Source organism: Centroberyx gerrardi, chromosome 8 (assembly GCF_048128805.1).
Source record: "Centroberyx gerrardi isolate f3 chromosome 8, fCenGer3.hap1.cur.20231027, whole genome shotgun sequence".
NCBI lineage: Eukaryota > Metazoa > Chordata > Actinopteri > Beryciformes > Berycidae > Centroberyx > Centroberyx gerrardi.
This window is the reverse complement of record NC_136004.1, coordinates 8,607,145-8,628,338: the sequence shown is the minus strand read 5'-3', so window position 1 is coordinate 8,628,338 and position 21,194 is coordinate 8,607,145. Positions and strand designations below refer to the sequence as shown.

At 42.4% G+C, this 21,194-nt stretch overlaps 1 protein-coding gene across 4 annotated transcripts; it reads left to right on the top strand.

Annotated features, from left to right (window-relative positions):
* Positions 1-3,133: 3,133 nt before the first annotated feature.
* Positions 3,134-20,668, top strand: erlin2 (ER lipid raft associated 2). 4 transcript variants are annotated; one of them, XM_071922237.2, is made up of 13 exons: positions 3,134-3,196; positions 4,853-4,960; positions 5,781-5,862; positions 6,303-6,349; positions 6,588-6,649; positions 6,886-7,011; positions 7,498-7,571; positions 9,296-9,354; positions 10,385-10,476; positions 10,588-10,677; positions 11,231-11,310; positions 12,659-12,812; positions 19,189-19,409. In XM_071922237.2, exons 2-13 carry the CDS (start codon positions 4,854-4,856, stop codon positions 19,305-19,307), a joined length of 1,092 nt encoding a protein of 363 aa, XP_071778338.1. In that variant the 5' UTR covers positions 3,134-3,196; position 4,853; the 3' UTR covers positions 19,308-19,409. The 4 variants fall into 4 exon arrangements, with proteins under 4 accessions (XP_071778338.1, XP_071778340.1, XP_071778339.1 ...); XM_071922239.2 differs by lacking the exon at positions 19,189-19,409 and having other exon boundaries at positions 12,749-15,531; XM_071922238.2 differs by lacking the exon at positions 19,189-19,409 and having other exon boundaries at positions 12,659-15,531.
* The last annotated feature ends 526 nt before the right edge of the window (positions 20,669-21,194 follow it).

Below are 21,194 nucleotides of genomic sequence, written 5' to 3'. Positions count from 1 at the left end.
TATAACTGATCCTAACCCCGGAAAAACCGCCGTCCAAACCAGAACCAAGCCTGGGGGAGCAGCATTTAGAGGGTTCGCACACGACTAAATTGCTCCTAGCAGTTCAGCAATAGTTTTGAACTTGAGCTTGATTCGGGACGGAGCAATTAAGCGCAGGATTCAACCTGAGCTCCGACCCAGGCCGGTCCTGTTGGGTTTGGGTCTGAACGTGAAACTCTGGAATGGAAGAGGAGGAGTGTGGGATCTGAGCTCGAAGGGGTGGTGCAGCAAATTCTGAGGCATGTAGCCCAGCTGTGAGGTCACCCTCTGTGTGTGTGTGTGTGTGTGTGTGTGTACGCACGTGCATATACACATTCATTTGTGCGTGTGTCTTTGTGTAGTGTGTGTACAGTTGGGTTTATCCCAGCTGCAAGCTCAGCACCAATGCCCCCCAGCCTCTTAGCTATGTGTGTGTGTGTGTGTGTGTGTGTGTGTGTGTGTGTCAGGGCCCAGTGATTAATGACCCACAGCCCTGGTTTCTTCCACTTCCTTCCTCTCCAGTCGTGTCACACACATCGTCACCATAATGGACAGCGGCAGACGGCTGGAGCAGCTCCTGCTAGGCCTCATGGATGTGAACGGAGCGTAACATCCTCCACATGCAAATACACAGATACATTTACATTGAAAGCTGCAATGTAGGACTGTAGGCTGAGGACTTCAATACCCAGAAATGACATAACGTAATGTCAGTACAGACCTGAATTTCTTCTTCTTCTTCTTCTTCTTCTTCTTAAAGAGTGCTTTGGTCAGAGTCTCATTGCCCAGACAATACATGTGACAAAATATCCCTGTGCCCCTATGTATGATAGAGAAATGTTAGGGAAAGCAATAAGAGCCAGGGAGAAAAAAGTCGAAAAGGATTTTTTTTTATACACACACATACACACACACATCCATTGAACACATCTCATCCATCAGAGAAACACAGACATTTCCAAACCCCGTCTCGTCAAACACGCTCCAGTATGGCACGCCAAAAAAAAAAAAAAAAGTGCTGCAATAGGCATGTGTGTCAGTGTGTGCTCATGTGAGCCCATGTGTCCTGGGCTGTCTGTTGACGCACTGCAATGTGTTGCAAAGTGTGTGAGAGAGGGAGACAGATAAAGGCAGAGAGATAGTAAAGGGAGCAGTACGGAGAGAAAGGGAGAGGGGAACGGGGGAGATGAAGAAAGGGAGAAAAGGAGCAGGAGAAAGAGAACAAGAGGAACAGTGGAGAGGGAGAGAGAGAGAGAGAGAGAGAGAGAGCAAGGCTTGCATGTGTGTTGGTTCCCAGCCCTGTCAAGGCCCTGTCAGCCTGTGATTTATGGCACCGAGACTGGGAGCAGTCTTCGCTGCCAGCTCAGTATTGTTACAACTGACAGCTAATGAGGCCGGACGGGCTTTCAAGCACAGCACTTAACAGAGGCCTCCATCTTCACGAGTCACGAGCTCTCCTCTTTCTTTTTTCCTCTCTCTCTCTCACTCTCTCTCTCCCATTTATTTCTTCTTCCAGGGTGGCAGCAGCGCGGGGAAGGCGAGCCACCACAAGATTTCTGAGGGTGCGGAGAGAAAATGAGGCAGGCCGACAGAGATATATGGGCGACACTCTGTTACTGCCGTACTTCCACTCTCTTCCTCCTGCATTCTATTAAGCCGGAGGCTCAGCTCATATAAATGTGGGAGAGAGAGAGAGTGAAAGACACAAAGAGAGAGAGAGAGAGAGAGAGAGAGAGAGATCCAGCCTCTACGCTGCACTCCACTTCTCTCCATCCTTTTCTCTCATAGGCAAGATATTCCACTCTTTCTACAATTACCCTGTCATATTTTGGTAGCCTGGAGTTATGTGTCCGTCCTCTGCGCTGTGGAAGTGTGATGATGTGAGTGTGATCCGGAGCTGCCTGGGTTTGCATAGGAGCGTACACACACTGTGGGAAGGTACCTGAACTTTATAGCCTTGGCTGCGGCGCGTTCTACCTTCAACACCCCCCTGGCCCCGGCTGCACGGACCCCGTTCTATAATCACTACCAGAGTCTCTGGCAGAGTTCCCCCCCCACCCCCACCCCCCTTCACCCCCCCCACCTCCTCCCTCGGCCCCTGGTTTCTTGTCAGTCGTGATTAATGGCACTAGGGCCCCGGCGCGGCTTACGCTGCCAGTTCCAGCGATGTTCCCTTGATACTTAATGAACTCTGACAAACTTCTTTTCCCTTGCTCTGTTGTTCCCGCCACCCCCCCCCCACCCCCCACCCCCACCCTCACCCTCACACCACCCACCACCCCCCGCCCCCCCTCCCTGTTTAAAATGCACGGCACAGAGCTGCCACTGCAGCACCTAGGGGTTAGCTCTGGTCCTTTGTAAATTTCTCAAGAGGCCAACGTCTAAAAATAAAGCACTGCAGCCATTTCGGTGTCAAGACCCTTAGTTGTGTACCAGTCCCCGTAGCTTGTGGGTGACTGGAAATTAAATAAAATTGACTTTTTGGCTTTTGCAGTGATTAGCCTTTTTAATTGGCAGAGTCATTTTCATTTTCTTTATTAAATACCTAACTGTATCTTTTCCACTGCCAATGAATGTACAGTGAAAATAAACTCCTGCCTCAGGACAGCAACTGAAGTGAAAGTCTTTTTAATTCTGAAATGGTGAAATCACGACACAGAGTGGGATCCTGCAGCCTTCCTTCTGTGGATTTCTCACGGAATGAAGCAGTACATCTCGGCTGGTCTTTGTCGCCATCTGATGGTCAATAGAGGGAAGTGGGCCAAAGACATTCCTTTTCAAATTTCAGCTCTTTACTGAAAGACAGAATTATAACACTGGACTTTAAGATAGTACCACATGAAACATTCAAATACAACCAAAAATTGGGTCAATGAATATTATCATAACAACATCATGTAACTTCAGATATTTATGCAAGGAGAGGACAGACGACAGAGGAAAGAATAGAATAGAATAGAATAGAATAATAAATTAATAAAATGACAAAACATGTCAGTTTTTGTAAAATTATGTATTTAAAAACGCCTGAGAGACTTTTGTGGCAAAAAAGACCTTCCTGGCACGTTTCCTTTAAACTGCCGTTGACGTGCATACGTCATGACGCAAACGCGGAAGTAAAACAGGTAGCAGGTGCCTGCCTATTTTTTCTCCGTGTTGTACTCTGTCGAAAATACAGGTAAGACCTGCCGAGCAAGAAGAACATTTGTTACTATTTTATAACTAAGTACCAGGTATCTTCGGGCTAGTTAAATAAGACGTTAGCGTGTCAATAGGAGGTAAAACGCGCTGGGGGTTTTCAGTAATATGTTCGGTAACCTATCGCAAAGGTTTCCTATCAGACCTCGGCCAATTCCAGTTTAGTTGTCACAGTTAGCTAACTAACTAACGGTATAAACCAGGCTGCAAATGTGAGAGATTTGCCACTAACTAACCTACTGCTACTGGTAGCCCCGGTACATAACGCTCTATTGTATGGCGAGAGAGACACCAATAAAATCTGGCAATGTAAAGTTGCCTTGCTTATCGGCAAACGTAGATACTTGGTGTGACATGACACAAGACCTTGTACCAGTCGTTAGGGTCAACTCTTCAGTTCGGCTAACGTCCATTACATCTCAAACTTTCAAACTGCTATTGCCACCATCTTCCTCGGCCATAATATACCGTGGAGGAAAGCAGCGAGCAGTGTGAACCAATTCTAAAAGTTGAGATCTTATTAATAATGTCCTGCTTGGTGGATCATTTATATACAGAAATTACCAGAAGAACCTAACTATTTGTGAAAACTGTTAAGTCATGCTCTAACAGTTATGTTGCAGGGCAAGATTGAATTGCCAGATTTTTGAAGAGTTTGGCGCTACGTTCTGTCTAAAAGAGAGAGGACGGTACGTTTTGAGACTATGCGGTTAAACAACGTCATTACACCTCTTAATGTGTAACTAAAGCTCCCATAGGCTAATGAAACAGTGGTCTACAGATTTTGTTTGATCCGTTTTGTTAACCATTAATTAACCAGGTTAGTCTCATTAAGATTATGAATCTCTTTCTCAAGGGAAACCTGGCCAAGACGTCAGCATCAATACAAAGATAAAATTTGTTGACCAACACCGTACAGCAATTCAGTCAGAATACAGTCAAAATCACATAATAGAAAGAGCAAGGTAAAACAATGTATGAATTCAGATACAATCAAATCACATAAAGAGAGAACAAAGCAATATCTGCTGTGTAAACAGTACTAGTCTAAGACACTAGTCCAATACCAAACCAGCAGGTTCACCAGATCATACCTACTTAAATCTTTACTAAACAGTTCCTTATTAACTCTGCCACAAATCCTTCATTATGAGTTTAAACTCACTAAGAGAGACCAGCTCTTTCAGCTTTACATAAAACAAATAAAAAATCAAAACCCAGATAAGCTTGAAGTTGCTATTTGCAGTTTTTTTGTGTGCTATTAGTTATCAAAGAGGTTACAACGCTTTCACAGTTTGGACAATCCTCTTAAAGTGTGACAAGGTCACTCAGTCCCAGCTGATGCCTGGCTAAGCTCGGGCTGAGAGGAGATAAACCAGTGAGCAAGAAGCCAACTCCTTTGTGTTACTACAGTATTACACAGGCTGCCGAGTGTCCCCCATGTCAGCTGGACAAATAGGGAAGTGCTGCTTGAATTTGTTTATCAGCCACTTATAGTGGGGAGAGTGAGAGCTTCTGAGCATTTGATTGTTGTATGAAAGGCATTGTCAGGCAAGGCACCATGTAAACAAGGAAGGTAAACACTCTGATCCCATCTGCTCATTTTCCTATTTATTTTTTCCTTTCCACTTGCCAGGATGGCACAGTGGGGTGCCATATTCTCAATAATTGCAGCTATTGGAGGAGCAGCGCTCCTTGCATCTGTGCACAAGATCGACGAGGGACACACTGGAGTTTACTACAGGTGAGACTGCAGCCTACACAGTCTTTTTGTGCCTGAGGCATTAGTGTTTAACTACTCAGCTGTGCAACTGAGGCTATAAAGAAGGAACATTTGCTCCAAAGGCACTTGCCATCAGCCAGCACATCACAGAACAGTAAGTACCTGGACCCTAAGATTGCCAAAAAAGCCAGCTGAGGCAGTTGTGATGCCTTGATACCTTCTTAGGGGTGTTTTAAGGATTACCATGTGTGTGTAGACATAAATCTCAAACTTTTGATAACAGAAGAGATCAGAATAGTTTTTGCCTGTTTCAGGGCAAAACGAATGATTGCATTGCCATTGACTGATACCGGGTACAGGTAAAGTGGCAGATGACTGTGGTGGCAGAATATAGTGGAAGAGTAAAGATTGATTCTTTATCAAGAACTGATTCTCCCTGGAAAAAACTCCAGGGAGAATCCATTGTGTTGGTCGCCTGAGTACGCAGGACTATAAATAAGGAAATATCTGTACTTGCCATCAGCCAGCAGATTACAGAACAGTGAAAGGACCTGGGTCCTACGATTGGCTGAAATACCAACTATGAGGCAACTGTTCCTCTGCAACTCCTTATCTGAACTCTTACCATTTGGGCCTAGACTAAATCTTAAACTTTTTAAAACCAGAAGAGATCACAATAGTTTAACATGAACAATTACCCATGGGAACTATTCTATTCTATTCTATTCTGTTCTATTCTATTCTATTGTGTAGCCCAATGTGTAATGATAAACTCTCTCTCTCTCTCTGTGTGTGTGTGTGTGTGTGTGTGTGTGTGTGTGTGTGTGTGTGTGTGCCACAGGGGAGGAGCTCTCCTGACCACCACCAGCGGCCCGGGCTTCCATCTTATGCTTCCCTTCATCACCATCTACAAGCCTGTTCAGGTGAGACTTTTCACAAGTTCACATTAAGGGGCCTTAAAATATTTGCAACTGAAATCCGGGTTACTGAAAATGAATTTATAGAATAATCTGATAACATATATGGACTTACACAAGAAATACACCAACTGTTTGGCAAATAAGCTCTTTGATCAATTTACCATTATGTGACAAGAAGACCCCAATTCTGTGTACTGTGTTTGTACTTCGCTAGCTGCAAGCTCACTTTGTATATCCTCAAAAGCTCTGCGATGGCACTAAATACTAAACTCACTGAGGTAAAATGGCTGTCAGTCTTAGTAAGTTTTTCAAAAAACGAATTTGTCAAAAACCTGGTGTACTCCTTTAGGTGCCCCAAAAATGTGCACCTGAAATCTGCATTATCAGAAAAGAATTCCAGTAACATATTCATGGACTTGAAGCTCTTCTCCTTTGCCTTCTAGACTACTCTGCAGACAGATGAGGTGAAGAATGTACCATGTGGCACAGGGTAGGGTTGCTGTTTTGGTTAATTGTTTTAGTCTGTTTTTCCTGATACCAGATGGGTCCCAAGGCTTATTTTGTTGAGAATTCATCCTGTGCAGTGTGCAGTCCTATATGCTATTACGTTCTCTTCTCTGACCAGTATGATCACTCATACTGAAAATATACACTAATGGTACTGTAAAGTGTTTTGAATAAGAGTGTCTACTAATAGAATATGTCATGTAACTATTTTCTTTCCCCAGTGGAGGAGTGATGATTTACTTTGACCGCATAGAAGTGGTGAACTACCTCATTCCCTCAGCAGGTAAACTAACCAGTCTTTAGTGGGCCAAAAACATCAATGTAATTATCATAAAAAAAATTTTTATTTCTTTTGGATTCTGCCCCTGTGGGCAACTCATGATATTCAAACACATCTTCGACTGAGATACAACACATTAGACATTATTTTGTTGCATGTGACTGCAGCAGAACCAAAGATATCTGTGTACTTTGCTGTGTGGTTTCTGACTTCACTGGGCGCTTGTCTCTTCCCTGCAGTGTACGACATAGTGAAGAACTTCACAGCAGACTACGACAAGGCCTTGATATTCAACAAGGTCCACCATGAGCTCAACCAGTTCTGCAGTGTACACTCTCTACAGGAGGTATACATTGGCTTGTTTGGTAAGTGCAGTGTGGGTGATGTAATATATGGCCTTGGTGTAATATATGCCTAAGCTGAAATACTGTCTCTCTGTCATTTGAATTGGGTCTTTTTCAGATGGCAGATTTGATAAATGTGTAGCCAGTTTTGAGCGGAGGGTTTCTGGTTCAAGCCAGTCTAAGGGCAAGTGCTGAATGCAAAGTGACTGACTGAGTTATTTGCTTTTCTTAGTCAGTCTTTTCTCATAGTCTCTTTTTTATTCATCCTCACGTATCCTCACGCATTAAAACCACAACTTATGAGTGAATCTGAAGAAGCAGCAATGGGAAACGTGTCATTTGCTCTTATGTTTTTACTTGCATAAATTATGAATTAAAAACAGGAAACAGAAATCCAGGTTTACTTATTTGGAAATCAAAGAGGCTATTTCTCCTGAAGTTTTATTCTCATCACCCCGCCGCCCTCCCTGTGTCTTTATTCTCTCTCTGTCTTCTGCTTACCCCCAGACCAAATCGATGAAAACCTGAAGCTGACGCTGCAGGAGGATCTAACCTCCATGGCCCCTGGTCTTATCATACAGGTACAGTAAGACTCAGAGCAAGATTGCAGTCAAGACCAAGTTAGTCAAGTCCAAGAGCATCAACAGTAAACGTCGGGTTTTGGTGTCACTCTCAGAATCAAAGAGCAAGGGCTTCTTTCTAGACTCAACATTTTGTCACAGGCAGAAATCCATCGTAGAAGAGGAAGAAATACCAATTTCTCCACAGACAGTCGCCTCAATAGACCAGAATGCAATGCAGCCAAATGACAATGTGTTTTGAGTAAGGGCCGTGGCAGCGGTCATAGACACACCTCAGTTTTCACAAACAAGTTGGCTATATGCTCATTTGCCCACCTTTGATTAAAAGCAACAACTTTACGCCCGTTCTCTGGGGTTGTCAAGGCAGGTTGAGGGAAAGTGAGTACGCCAAAAAAGTAAACACTTCATCACAAAATAACTCCTAGAATTCACTGAACATCACACTGATGATATCTAACAGTGTAAGAGTATCTGAGGGTGGATTTTTCCTTCAGTGATTATATTCTGGTGAAACTGTTTCAGATGAAAGCCAATTAAGTGGAAGGAGAAAATATGGCTAAGATATTCTTATTTTGACCTCCACCAAGGAGGTTATGTTTTCTTAGCTTGTGTCTCTCAGCAGGATATCTCAAAAACTTATGAATGGATTTCCATAAAACTGGTGGGCAGATGGCCAAGGAACAACTGATAAGACTTTGGTGGTGATCTGGGATTTTTGCCATTAGACATTACAATTTATTATCCACAACTATGAAACTACATGACTTTATTTCAGTCCCTAATGGTATTTTTGCATGGTCAAGAAATAAATTCAACGTAAAATTTAAGTGATAGAAATGATGTCTTTGGGTGTAACAGTAAGTTGGACAATTGTGCCGTGTTGGAAGAGGTATGCGCTAATGTAAGTAAATTGTTAAATTTGTGCAACAAACAGTAAATGTATAAATAAACAAACCAACCAGACCCAAGACAAGAAAGAGTCAAAATTGGCTTGAGGCAAAACCGGCACCATAGAAATCTAAGCCAAGACTGGACTCAACTGCTACAGGCCTGACTCTGAGATTTAGTGGAGGTCCCATATTGTTGTGCTGGATGCTGAGGAGTTTACTTTATGGAGGTTATGGATAGTAAAGTCAACTTAATGGAAGACTGTAAACAGCATCCCTGATATACAAATGGGATTCTTTTTATAGTCTTCAATAAAGTTGACTTTACAATTCACAACCCCTGTAAAGTAAGCCCCCCTCGCCTGGAGCATTTATCATAACAATATAAGACAATAAACAGAATCGTAATTTTTTGAAATGTCTAGTAAAGGCAACATTATGACTGACTGAGCCTGAGTGGTTTTCTCCCCCACTGACCCCATCCCCCCGCCCCCTCTTCAAACACAAACACACACACTTCATTTCATTCTTCACTGTTTAATGCTCTAGTGGCCTTTAACATTCAGGCCTTATTTTTCCTGTAAGTCTCCAGAAGGAGTTGGAATAACAACTGCAGGGCCTTGCCAGGCTTGCCAGAGACCAGTAATCCTGCAGTTCAGAGGGTCTTTGAACAGGATTGCCTTTGTTTCAGAGTTCCTCTCCAACTGGCTCTATTTGTTAATTTCCCGGTGGTCAAAATGTCTTCCGAAACAATGTTTAAAGTTGTACTCCCACAGTAAAGTGATTGCTTCTTTCTCTCTCTTTCTCTCTCCCTCTGTCTATCTTACCGGCCCACAGGCGGTCCGTGTGACTAAACCCAACATCCCAGAGAGCATTCGCAGGAACTACGAGCTCATGTGAGTTTTCCTTCCCGTGCCCAACCAGGAATGTTCCCTGACCCCTGCAGCCTGTAGTGTGTATTTATGTTCCTCCCCAAATGGATGGACCTGATTTTCATCCAACTCCCCCTTCCAAGTCCGGCAGAGGAGGAAGGCTCTGCTGTTTCGTGTCAGTCAGTGACCATCTGGAGGGCTTCAGAAGAAGAAGATGCTGCCATATGGGTTCATTTGTCAATATGCTCTTTGAGAGATTCCATACAAGTGTTGGTTGTTTTAATGAATAATGGGTTGGGGTGCTATGTGGGAGTCCTTCTTCTTGTTTGGCACTGATTTAACTTGGTAAGTTGACTAGGAACACATGCTGATTCACAGCAAAAACAATTTTTTACTTTAAAGTCAATGGGGAGCGACTGCTTTTGAAATATTGCTGTGTCCTGGCTTCTTTTTAGGCAGAGCAGGGTGCTTTCTTAAGTTAAAAAAAGATTTTAGAGGAGACCACATGACATTGACCATATTTTTTGGCCATAATTTTTGTGAGCCAACCAATCATAACAAAGAAGAGGTGGGGTTTGCTACTACGTAGGCAGCTGATTGGCTCCTTGGCCTCCATGGCCAAAGCCAGCGCAGACAATTTTCTCTTTGCCATGGCCAAACAAAATCCACGCAACACCCAAATCAGTGGTTGACGCAACATACATGCATGTACAGTATGTATTGTTCCTCTTTGTTACCTACATCTATTTTACAGTGTAAACAAAACACCACACATCATCACTAGCTGTCATGGAAACAAAGTGTGTGTCGCATAACGCGCTTTTTTCATATTATCATCCCAAAAAGCAGTTGAGGCAGCGCTTTTTCTGCCAAACAGGCAGGACAATGTGAACATGCCCTTACATACCTACACTCAGACACTGCAGTTGCAGTTGTAGCTGGAGCAGTTGGGGGTTTAGGGTCTTGCTCAAGGGCACCTCGACAGTAGTTGTTGAGGGAGGTCCATGAAGGTCCATGAAGGTCGTTAACAGTGTCTTTGCTTTTATCTCTGCAGGGAGAGCGAGAAGACCAAGCTGCTGATTTCTCAACAGACACAGAAGGTTGTGGAGAAGGAGGCAGAGACAGAGAGGATCAAAGCTGTGATCGGTGAGAGAGAAAATGGAAAACAAAGATGGTTATAGTTACGTTGTTCCATGGAGAAGTGCATTAAAGAGATTATAGGTTAAAAGTTATATTGTTATACTCCTTGTTTTATAGAGGCTGAGAAGGTGGCCCAAGTGGCTGAGATCAAGTTTGGACAGAAAGTTATGGAGAAGGAAACAGAAAAAAAGATCTCTGAAATTGAAGGTTTGTATCCTGGAAATGCTCAAGCTTTGATTCCAATGCAAATAAAAGGGTCTAACCTCTAGGGTTTGTGTCGCACCTTCTTTTTTTTGTCCCAAATCGATTTGTTAAAAGGAAGAACCAAGCATGTACTGATATTCTTGCTTGCTTATATCCTTGCTACACAAGGCACAAATGTTTTAGCAGCTGGATCCACATGATGGTGAAATGGTTGAGTGGCAACTTCATAGAAGGACTAACAACATGAGAAAGCAAGACATGTATTCACAAAAATATATACAGTATATAAAAAAAAAGCTTGTGTTATGGCCATGACTTAACCACTGAGTTAGTTGATTTTCACCAGCTATACTGTGTATACTATAAATGTTTATTTCCAAGCAGTTTTGTTTTGAGTTTGCTGTTCGAGTGTGGGAACACACTGCTTCAGTGGATTGCATTTAGATCCCAGTGTTCATACCAGCTCTCCCCTTTCTCCCCTGTAAAGGAATTCCCCTAATTGCCTAATGGTCCTGCCATCGTTGACTCATCGTTTCTGTGTATTTCTGGTTCATAGACGGTGCTTTCTTGGCCAGGCAGAGAGCCCGGGCGGACGCAGAGTTCTACACGGCACAAAGAGCGGCCGAGGCCAATAAGGTAAGAGACGGCACAGATACACACTTCACCTGAGCCGGGCCAAAGAGGGCACATAGGGAAGAGGGTCGACTGGAATTATGAGCCTTTTTTTAACCATTATTGACCCATGGAAGATTTTCTGAGCATGTATGCTCTTTGTCAGCCTTCACTGCCCCGCTTCACACTTATTTAGTTCCACACATTCACACTGGGAGCTGCCCAGTGCAACCACAGTCTGTTGGACATTGAGCAGCTCCACTGGAGCAGTTGGGGGTCAAGTGTCTTGCTTAGGACCCTAACAGTAGTTGTTGAGGGTGGGGAGATTTGCTATTCAGCCCCGCCACCCAGATTTTCCAGGGATTCCTTTCCAGCAACCTAAACCTGCTCCTCTAACCTTAAGGCTATCGCTGCTCCCTAAAACCCTGAGCAGTGCACAGCTGCACATGTCGAAGTCCATGATATGTGAACTGATATTAATGATCTTCCTCATCTGTTTGATGTATTGTGTAGGATAAGCAGGGTCGGAAAATAACACCTGCCAAGCGCCAAATGCTGGTAGATTAATCAGGAACAGTCACCTGCCACAGCTAACTAGCCTGTTACTTGAGCATTAAAGGATAACGCTGGTGTTTTTTAATGCATTGCTTACCGTCAACAAATCCTATGAAAATAACAAAATCAGCAATGATTTTGTTTTGCCAGCAAATCTCGTCCATGTAGCCGGTGCCCAATGCAGCCATGTCCCAGCAGCCATAGAACTCCATTGTATTAAAAAAACGATTAAAAACACGTCAAAGAGCCATGCCGTTGCTCTGGGCAGCATATTTCATCATCACGATGCACCAGGCCAGCCGACTTTTTCCTCAAACAACTTAATTAGCCGGCTGTAAACACGTTTGCGATCTCAGGAAAGTAGTTCCGTTGCACCGAAAATAGTCCCCGGCATAATGAAGAATTTGTTCCCATTTGAATTTGATTTGGTAATAACTACAACAGTCTGACTTTTCATGGTAACAGTTAGCGATTTTTAAAATGAAACTATGTCTTTGTAAGCTATTTCAAGGTTTTTAGCTTACAATCGGAGCAAATGACTTCGGGTTGACGCCTAAAAACGGTACGTGGGAAGTCAGAAAGTAACGGGAGTAGAGCAAACGCATTGTTGATTTTGTTATTTTCGTAGGATTTGTTGACGGTAAGCAATGCATTAAAAACACCGGCCTTATCCTTTAATATAAAAATTTGAAACATTCTAACTTCAACAGTGTGTGTGGTGTGTAGGGAGGGAGGGGCTTCAATATGCTCTTTGGTAATTTGTAAATTCTGTAATTTGAATTGTGTTGCGCTTCATGGTGAATAACTCCTCTTGCAGCTGAAGTTAACACCAGAATACCTGCAGCTAATGAAGTTCAAGGCCATTGCAGCCAACAGCAAAATCTACTTTGGGAATGACATCCCCCAGATGTTCGTGGACTCTGGGCCAGCAGGCGCCTCCATCAAGGCCTCTGCCGCCATGGACATTGTAGGTGAGCAGATCCTGGACATTGATTAGAGAGGAAGGGAGTGGCGACCCACAGGACCACCCAGGGGTGGAGGACTAGCAGCCGGAGGGCGGCAGCCTGGCTCTGGCCAGGAGCGAGACCCACAGGTTGGCTGGCAGACTCTCCCCCTGGCCCAGGGAAGCTCCGCTCCCTCTGCTGACCAGAATATTGATTGTAGGCAAAATCCAGGGATGATGAATGTAACATGTGGTAGCTGTTGGCTGTCAAATGTAATATTGTCACTCCGTTTCGTCTTGTGTGTTTTCTAAAATTTCTTTCTTGCACAGGGGACATAGTGAATATTAACTGAACTTATGCAACTGTGTGACATTGTACAAAATATTTTGCTGTATATGTAGCACTTTGTTTTCCTCCAATGACCTCTGATTTTTACACAGCTGTGCGCATAGTGGAAGTCTGTTGACACTGTTTTGTGCAACAGTTTGTTTTAACTTTCAGTATCTGATTTGCATACAGACATTTTTTCAAAATGGTGCCCATTAAAAGTAATGTTTATGATGTGACAATGATAACACGTGATTATCTTTTATACACCACTCTCCATAACTAAAACAGACATCGCTTTTTGACAATAGACATTTTGCAGCTAATTGGTATAAATTTTTGTGTTGGTAACTATTTAACTTGTGTCCTGCTACAGTCCTTCACAGGAATGTACAGTCTGCTCTAGTGAATTGTTGTAGCCTTTGATGGTAGTTGACATGATCCTTTGCAGTGGATACATTGTCCTGGATGGATACATTGTTCTGAGAGTTTGGGGAAAGAGCGATTAGCTCTGCTCTGTCAGCAGTGCAGTGAAGGGTCAGATGAGGGTTTTTTTTAACAAGCCTTTAAGGGGATATATCATGACATCTCAAATTTTAATTGGTTATTTTTCTTTACCAAAAGTTTTTGGGGAAAAGTTTCTCGATTTGTCCTTCAGTCTAGATAAACTGGTTCATTAGCAGGGTTAGTATTCCATATTGAATCAAGGGGAGAGGCTTCCCATAAGAGCACAGTCAGCTGTGCCCATTGTTTTCAATGAACAATGCAAACATGCCATCATAGGGAAACTTGAAAATTGCATAAACACCATTTTTAACCAGTGTCTGTCTAGTACACAATTTTGAGAGACGTGAAAAAATGGGGTGGGGAGTGAGAGCGTATAGATGTGTGTGTGATAACGGATCACCCATCTCTACTTAACTTAGCAGTAACAATTTTCTCATCACAAAGCATTTGACGCTGCCAAAGGCAAAATACCCGCGTTTCAGCCCATAGAGAGCACTGCAACAACAATTTCCTGCTCCTAGAAGCGGATGCAGGACTTAATTCAAAATAATAAAAAAAAACAATTAGTACAGCATTAATGTTATTCATTATGCAGAAGCCATATCACCATGTTTACAGCTCAAACAACGTGATTTAGTGCTGATTCGCTCTTTAAGGACAAATGGAGATGCTATTAACCCAAAGTTTCTGGTACTGAAAAGTAACTTTCTTCAAGTAGTAGGAACTGCACTGTGTAGGTTGAGTGAAGAATAGGAAAGCTTTCTGTAGAGTAACTGCATTTTATACCTCCACTGAAGGACTCTCTGTAGATGTATTGAACTGTATTTGTCAGCACTGTCTATAAACTTGAAGTAGTCAGTTATTCGTTGTGAACACCTCAAAACAAGCATGTTTCATAGCAATCTTGAACTTGGGACCAAAAACCAAACCCCAGTTAAGTGTGTAACTTCCCCTGTCCTCTGTGTTAAGTGATGATGTCACTTCTTTGTTCAATATTAGTTTGCTTTTCTATGTCAGATTACTTGATTAACTTTTGAGTCATGTCAAAGGAATGCTGTGTGTTATCATAAAACACATAATGCATGAGAAAATGGACCAAATGTTAATCTATTTTCCAAAGAACGTCTCTCTGTAAATAGACAACTCATTGTCTGGAATTCTACTGGACCTCTACTTCATTTATAGTTAAACTGTGATCATTTTCCCATAGGACAAAACTAATAACAAGCGTGTTTAAGCATTGAGTTATGGAATTAATGAAATCATTACACATAACTGTTAGACTTAACAATTACCATTGTTGTCTCTTTTTTTGAGTCTATTGTTACTGTTAATTGGGATTTTACTTAAAGGGATGCCTTGACAATATTTTAGTTATTGTTCTTTACCAGACTGTCACAGTGGGTAAAAACATTTCTACAATGCTAAATGGCTTGTTTCCATTGGTAGCATTCATCATTGTAACTAAGCGGCGTGGCTAGCTGCAAGTTAGATCTAACTGTGCCCCGTGGTTTCAATGAGAAATGCTACAAGTCATTTTGGGTAAACTAAAGGACAACCATAAAAACTATTTTCACCCAAAGTGGCCACTAAAGAAAAATAACCTTCTAAATTCCAAAATGTCAATGTATTCCATTAAACCTTTAATTTGTTCTCTGTAGGGCAAATATTGTTTGTTGTGTGTTCATGGAACTGCTCTGTCATGTTCACTCTGGCTGTTTCTGGCTAAGGTTGTTCAGATGAGCCTGCCTGCAAAATGACTTCTCCTTACAAATGTTTTAATTAGAATTGCTCAGGTTGATTTGAGACTGATTATGACTTGAAAGGCAACTATTTTTTTGCACTCATTTCAATTGTGAATGTGCAATGAAGATATTGTCATTTGACAATAAAGTGGATTATTCTTTGATCAAATGTCAATTACATGATTTAAGGTTTTGTATTAATAATGCATGATAATAATAATAATAATAATAACAATAATGTGTAGTATGATCCTTTTTCACCATTAAGACAGTGGTTCCAACTGATCAAATCCATGGTATCTAAACAACTGGTACTGGTAACTTGAAAAGGAAGGGAAACACAAATGATACACTAACTGTAGCACTCTGTAAAGTTCCAAGGTTAGATAGCATTCATTTTTATCACAAATCAGTTTATTCACCATGCTGTTTTTGTCAGACTGTTTTATCTCAGTAGGTACTGGCAATCATTTCAGCCTCAAATATAATGATTAGTGCCATTATAAGTGGTTGGTGAAGGACAGTACTGTTAGCAACATTACAGTGATCTGATTACAAAACATGGTGCATGGAAGTACTCTAAAATACAGTAATCAGATTACAGATTTAAAAAATGGTGGATTACTAGAAACATGTTTGAAGGTGTAAAAGACATTTAGATTGTGGGACTGTAGATATGGATCTAATTTTACACATCTTGATATAATGGCTGTAGATGATGGCAATATATAATAATATAATAATAATCATGATACCCTCTGTAAACTAGAATAATTTACCTGAAAATACTGTTGCTTTTGGTGGCAAAGTAGTCCAAAAATAATTCAAAATAATTATTTCCATTGATTAGTTTCAGTACGTCAGTATAGATTATGCTGATTACACTTTTACACTGCAAAAAAATATCTATCCTAACAAATAATCTAGTATTGAGTCCTAAAATCGTATTTTTCTTAAAACACATGTGTGAAGATATTAACTGCATCAGATTCAAGTGGAATTGTGTCACCCCATTGGCAGAATTGTTCACGTGATTTAAGAAAAATGAAATACTAGATGTGAAAACAAATAACTTGTTCAGATGACAAGACACTTTCTGCATTGTAACCTGTAATCTGGAACAGGTCATATTCCTTCCCATTCCTCAAAGTGGTGACATAATATGACAGTCAGTTGGCTGGTGAGAAAGCCCCTAAAAGTCCCAGCAGCCACCTGATGTGGGTGAACAGACTCCCTGCGCACAATGAAAGTTGGCCTCTGGAGAATACAGTGGCTCCACCAGAGAGCACAATAACCTGTTTTCAGATCAGTCAGATAATGCTTAGAGACTAAAAAGATACCTTGCATTAGCTGTCGTCCTCCACACATCTGGACACGGGGCCCCTCCCACAGCCACCATGTGGCGGGGAAAAAATAGAAAAACCCTAACAAGATGACTGGGCTGCAGAAAGAAGCAGGGATGTAGTGGAGGGTAAACACATCTAAACTACCAACTTTCTTTTGCGGAATAGAGTTTACCCACCTTTACCCATCATAAATGAGCTAAATTCATAGTAAACATATCCTGTAAAGCTGATGTAAGTTATATGAGGAGAGGATCTTTTACGGGGAAAAAACATTTTTGTGTACACTGGTGGTTGTTTGCCGTATGATAATCACCAACTGGAGCTCTATACCCTTCTTTTTATTATTTACCACATCATCACCGGTGAGAAGATGTAGGAGATCCCGTGGACGGGGGCCGAAAGCTGGGATGAATGTCCCCTCTGCCCGGCACGGAGGGGCAGACGCACCGCTCCTGCAGGGACTGTGGGAGCATCTGAGAGGAGGACAGGAGGAGATCCTGGTGTCTCCTTACCTGCCCGCGTCCTGCGCCTTCCTGACGCACCTCCTCCTCTGCGCGCCTTTCCTGGCGCTCGACGCGCTGGGGAGCGTCTGTCAGCGGATCCGCTCCTGCAGGATTTCTGCGGGCTCGGAGCCGCCGCCGTCTCTCCGGCGATGGGTCGACTGTTTCTGGAGGGTGCTGTTCAACTACCTGACCACCGTGCTGCCCGCCAGCGCGCTGTTCCAGAGCCTGCGGAGCCCGAAGTTACCGCAGCTGGCCCCGTCCTGCTGGCAGCTCTTTGTGGAAGTTTTCGCGTGTTTTCTGCTGTTTGACCTGCTGTTCTTTCTGTGGCACTACTCCATGCACAGGTGAGCAGTATGTACAAGGGCGTCACTTTGTGTTGAAAAGTGGTGGGGACATAAGGGCTCAGATGAAAAAACATTTTTTAAACGGTCTTCAACATATGCGATAATTACGGCGAGAAAAAAACTGCATAACGGCGCATCAAAAGGGCATAGCCTAGGCTACTACAGAGTCGACAATACGAAAATACTCAGCATAAAACGCACAACAACGTCGACCGCACAAGTACAGTCATCCATATGCATCACATCCACAGCTGCAACACAAGTCAAGAATTTGTTAAAGTTACTGATCGGCGCATGCACGTTTTGGGGTCATTTTAGAATCAGTAGGCTAGGGGGGATTTTTTTTTTTTTTTTAGCTTATGTTACTTTTTTTGGACAATGCACATTTGTTTCTTCTATATTTACATTGCATTGTATGTTTTCTTATTGTGCAAATAAACCTTTCTCAAAGCGTTCTCATTTGTTAGTTAACATTTCTTTTCTTTCTTCTCAGAACATTTTTAACAAATTCTGCTTTTAAAAAGTGATGGGGACAAAATTGGCCATTTCAAAAAGTGGTGGGGACATGTCCCCAGCGTCCCCAGTGTAAATGACACCTATGAGTATGTACCTATATACTATATAGGGTTAGACCAATATATCAGTTTGCTAGCCTATATCAGCCAGTCAGTGTAGTTCACCTTTGATATGATGGATATGATGCAGTTTGACTGATTGCAGGTGCCGTTGATAATACACCGGTTGAATGTGGGAATCCCTTAACCTAAATTGATTGGCTTTCCACGTGCGTATTTATTGATTTATTATCCTTGGTTTCAATGGAGAGTTCTAGTGTACTTCGGTCTAAATGCTGTTTCAGAGGCTTCCCCACCCTGACAAGAATACAATTCTGGGGGAAACACTGAATACTTGTGTTATTTTATTTTATTGTAGTTTTGCACGTAATTGGTACAGCCTTAAGATACTGAATATCAGCACAAAATATCAGCTCTCAGCATCGGTCTGTAAAAAAAAAACCCAGGTTGAACACAAATATAGCCTATATCAGCTTATACTAGTTTCTACTTTACATTTTTTCCTGTACTGGAATGGTCATCTAGGTATGTAGGCTAACTCAGCTCAAGTAGAAACAGATGATGTTCTGTTTGATGCAATAGCAGAGGCCCGCGCCAACTGCTTTTAATAGCACAGTTTGATTTATGTTTAAGTGGGTTTAGAATGGGACATAACATATCATTGTATGTATTATTGCTCCTAATCCAAGCCTAATCTGTCAGGCGCCAACCCCTGATATATCTGATATGTTTTTTATTCATGGTTACAGCCATAAATGTTCCCTTGGGACTCACTGTAGGATGGTCCAGCATCACCAGCCAATTTAATCAGTTACTCACTGTGAATGCACTGTAAAGTCTGCTAACTCTCTGCTAACTATAGCAAAAAATATTAAGTATTATTATAGATACCACTGGAGATAATGAAAATATCAAAAGGCACAATAAGGCCACTATAACCATTGAGTGCCACAGAGACACTATAAGCCCCTATAGGAATATTCTAGTGATTGTCCATTAGGGTCTGCACACTAAGCAAGCATGTAAACTATACTGTGTTCCTCTGCTGACCCGCAGGGTTCCCTGGCTGTACCGCAACATCCACCAAGTGCACCACCAGAACCAGACGCCCTTCGCCCTGGCGGCCCAGGACGCCAGCTCTGCCGAGCTGCTGTCCCTGCTGCTGCTGGCTCTGAGCAGCGCCTGGGCAGTGGGCTGCCACCCTCTGAGCGAAGCCCTCTTCCACCTCCTCAACAGCTGGCTGGCGGTGGAGGACCACTGTGGCTACGACCTGCCCTGGGCCCTGCACAGGCTGCTGCCCTGCCTGGGAGGAGCCCCCCACCACCAGGCCCACCACGGCCTGCACCGGGGCAACTACGCCCCCTACTTCACGCACTGGGACCACCTCTGTGGCACGTACATGTACTAGTGCTGCGTTCACACCGAATGGGAAAAGCCTTCGGAATGACTAGATGGTTAAAAGCAGGGACGTGGAAGTGACTTGGAAGCTCATCTGAAGCCGTCAAGGCGCTATGATTGAATTTTTCTGTGGGCTTTAGTTGCTCCTAATCAGCAGTTAACACACATGCACTTAGTGAGGGATACATGTCATTTTACAGCAAACCAAACATTGCAATTTCAACCAAAACAGAAATTCCAGCAACTAGTTGTGTCCTGCCGAAGCATTTTAAGAGTTGTCATTAAAAAATGACTTATTTGTTGACTTAGTTTTTTTTTTTTTTTCAAATTAATATATGATGTCAGAATTCAGGAAGTCTGAAAAATCAGGATCCATGGCCATCCGAAAGCTGGCATGACCGGCATTTTAAAGGTGGAAGCTACTATCTACCGTCTTTCTCACAGGATGTGAATGCAGCACGAGGTGACGAGACTGGAGGGACAAGACAATGAGGGAAACCAGTGAAACAATGGACTAGTGCCTGAACTAATGTGAAACTCTTTTGTCCTTAGGACTTGGGTGTGTTTTTGAATGGGCGTTTGTTTGCTTTCATGGTATTTAGGTAGGCGTAAAGCAGCAAACATTTGAGAGATGCATTGTGGACAGTGCCAGTCATATGTCTTACATTTAGGAAACCCGGTGAATTTCAACATTACAGTAGGTTTTGAATGGTAATTTACTGGCTATAGTGATCATTCACTACTAGCCATGAATGAGAGAGAAGTTTGTGATAAATAGATGTACAGCTCTATAGAGAAACACATTTGGATGTAAAGGTATGTACAAACTTTGAGTCCATAAACATTTATTGTCAAAGGAACAGCTCCAGGTTGTACATCATGCTGACATCAAAGATTAGTGCTTTGTTTTTCTAATCCAAATATTGATATAACTGTCTAGACCATAGGAATAATGTGAGTTTTTAAAGTGAGTAGTATTCCTCTTTAGCCAAAGCTGTTGCAATTTGTGACATTATGTCTTGATAAACACTTTGTAACTATTCTATAGCTATATTCAATTGTTATTTTATCCATGGTAATACTGTTGTTAAGGTTTTTCTTCTCTCACACATAAGGCTTCATCAGACTTTTTTCTGTCCAGGCACATGGATGAGACAGACTTTGTGTTTCTTTGCTTGTCATGGGTTCAGGTTTCTGTTTTGATGCTGTGGTTGGTGACTTGTAAGCCCTGACCTTTCACTATTAAATGGTTCCATAGGGATTTCACTGAGAAAACATAACCAGATGTTTTTTTTATAGCAGACTTTCTATTTTTTTCTACAGAAGCAGCATAAACAGTAATCTGTAATTCAGTTGCAATAGCATCCTCATGACGCTTCGTTTTCTATGCATCTGGCGTCAGATGCATAGAAAGGATTTCTGGTTACTGTCAGCACGTCTTGTAGCAGTCACGCTTTTTTCAACGGGAAAGAAGGGGAGCAAAGAGCTTCAAGTTGCACAAACTTCCTGCACTTCATCACGCCAAGATAGGGGGTTGTCTGTCGCCACAGAAGTGAGTTACCAGCGCTGTAACAACCCCATAAAACTCAAAATGAAACTGTAGCACAACATTTCCCTGGCTATGAACAGCTTTGTGCAATGAAACCAAATGCAAATCTTGTAGA

Excerpts from the sequence above, each read along its gene's own strand:
- erlin2 (XM_071922237.2), top strand. The coding sequence starts at position 4,854 with ATGGCACAGTGGGGTGCCATATTCTCAATAATTGCAGCTATTGGAGGA. Across the intron at positions 4,961-5,780 it reads CACACTGGAGTTTACTACAG|GGGAGGAGCTCTCCTGACCA; the intron begins GTGAGACTGCAG and ends TGTGTGCCACAG. Across the intron at positions 10,678-11,230 it reads AAAGATCTCTGAAATTGAAG|ACGGTGCTTTCTTGGCCAGG; the intron begins GTTTGTATCCTG and ends TCTGGTTCATAG.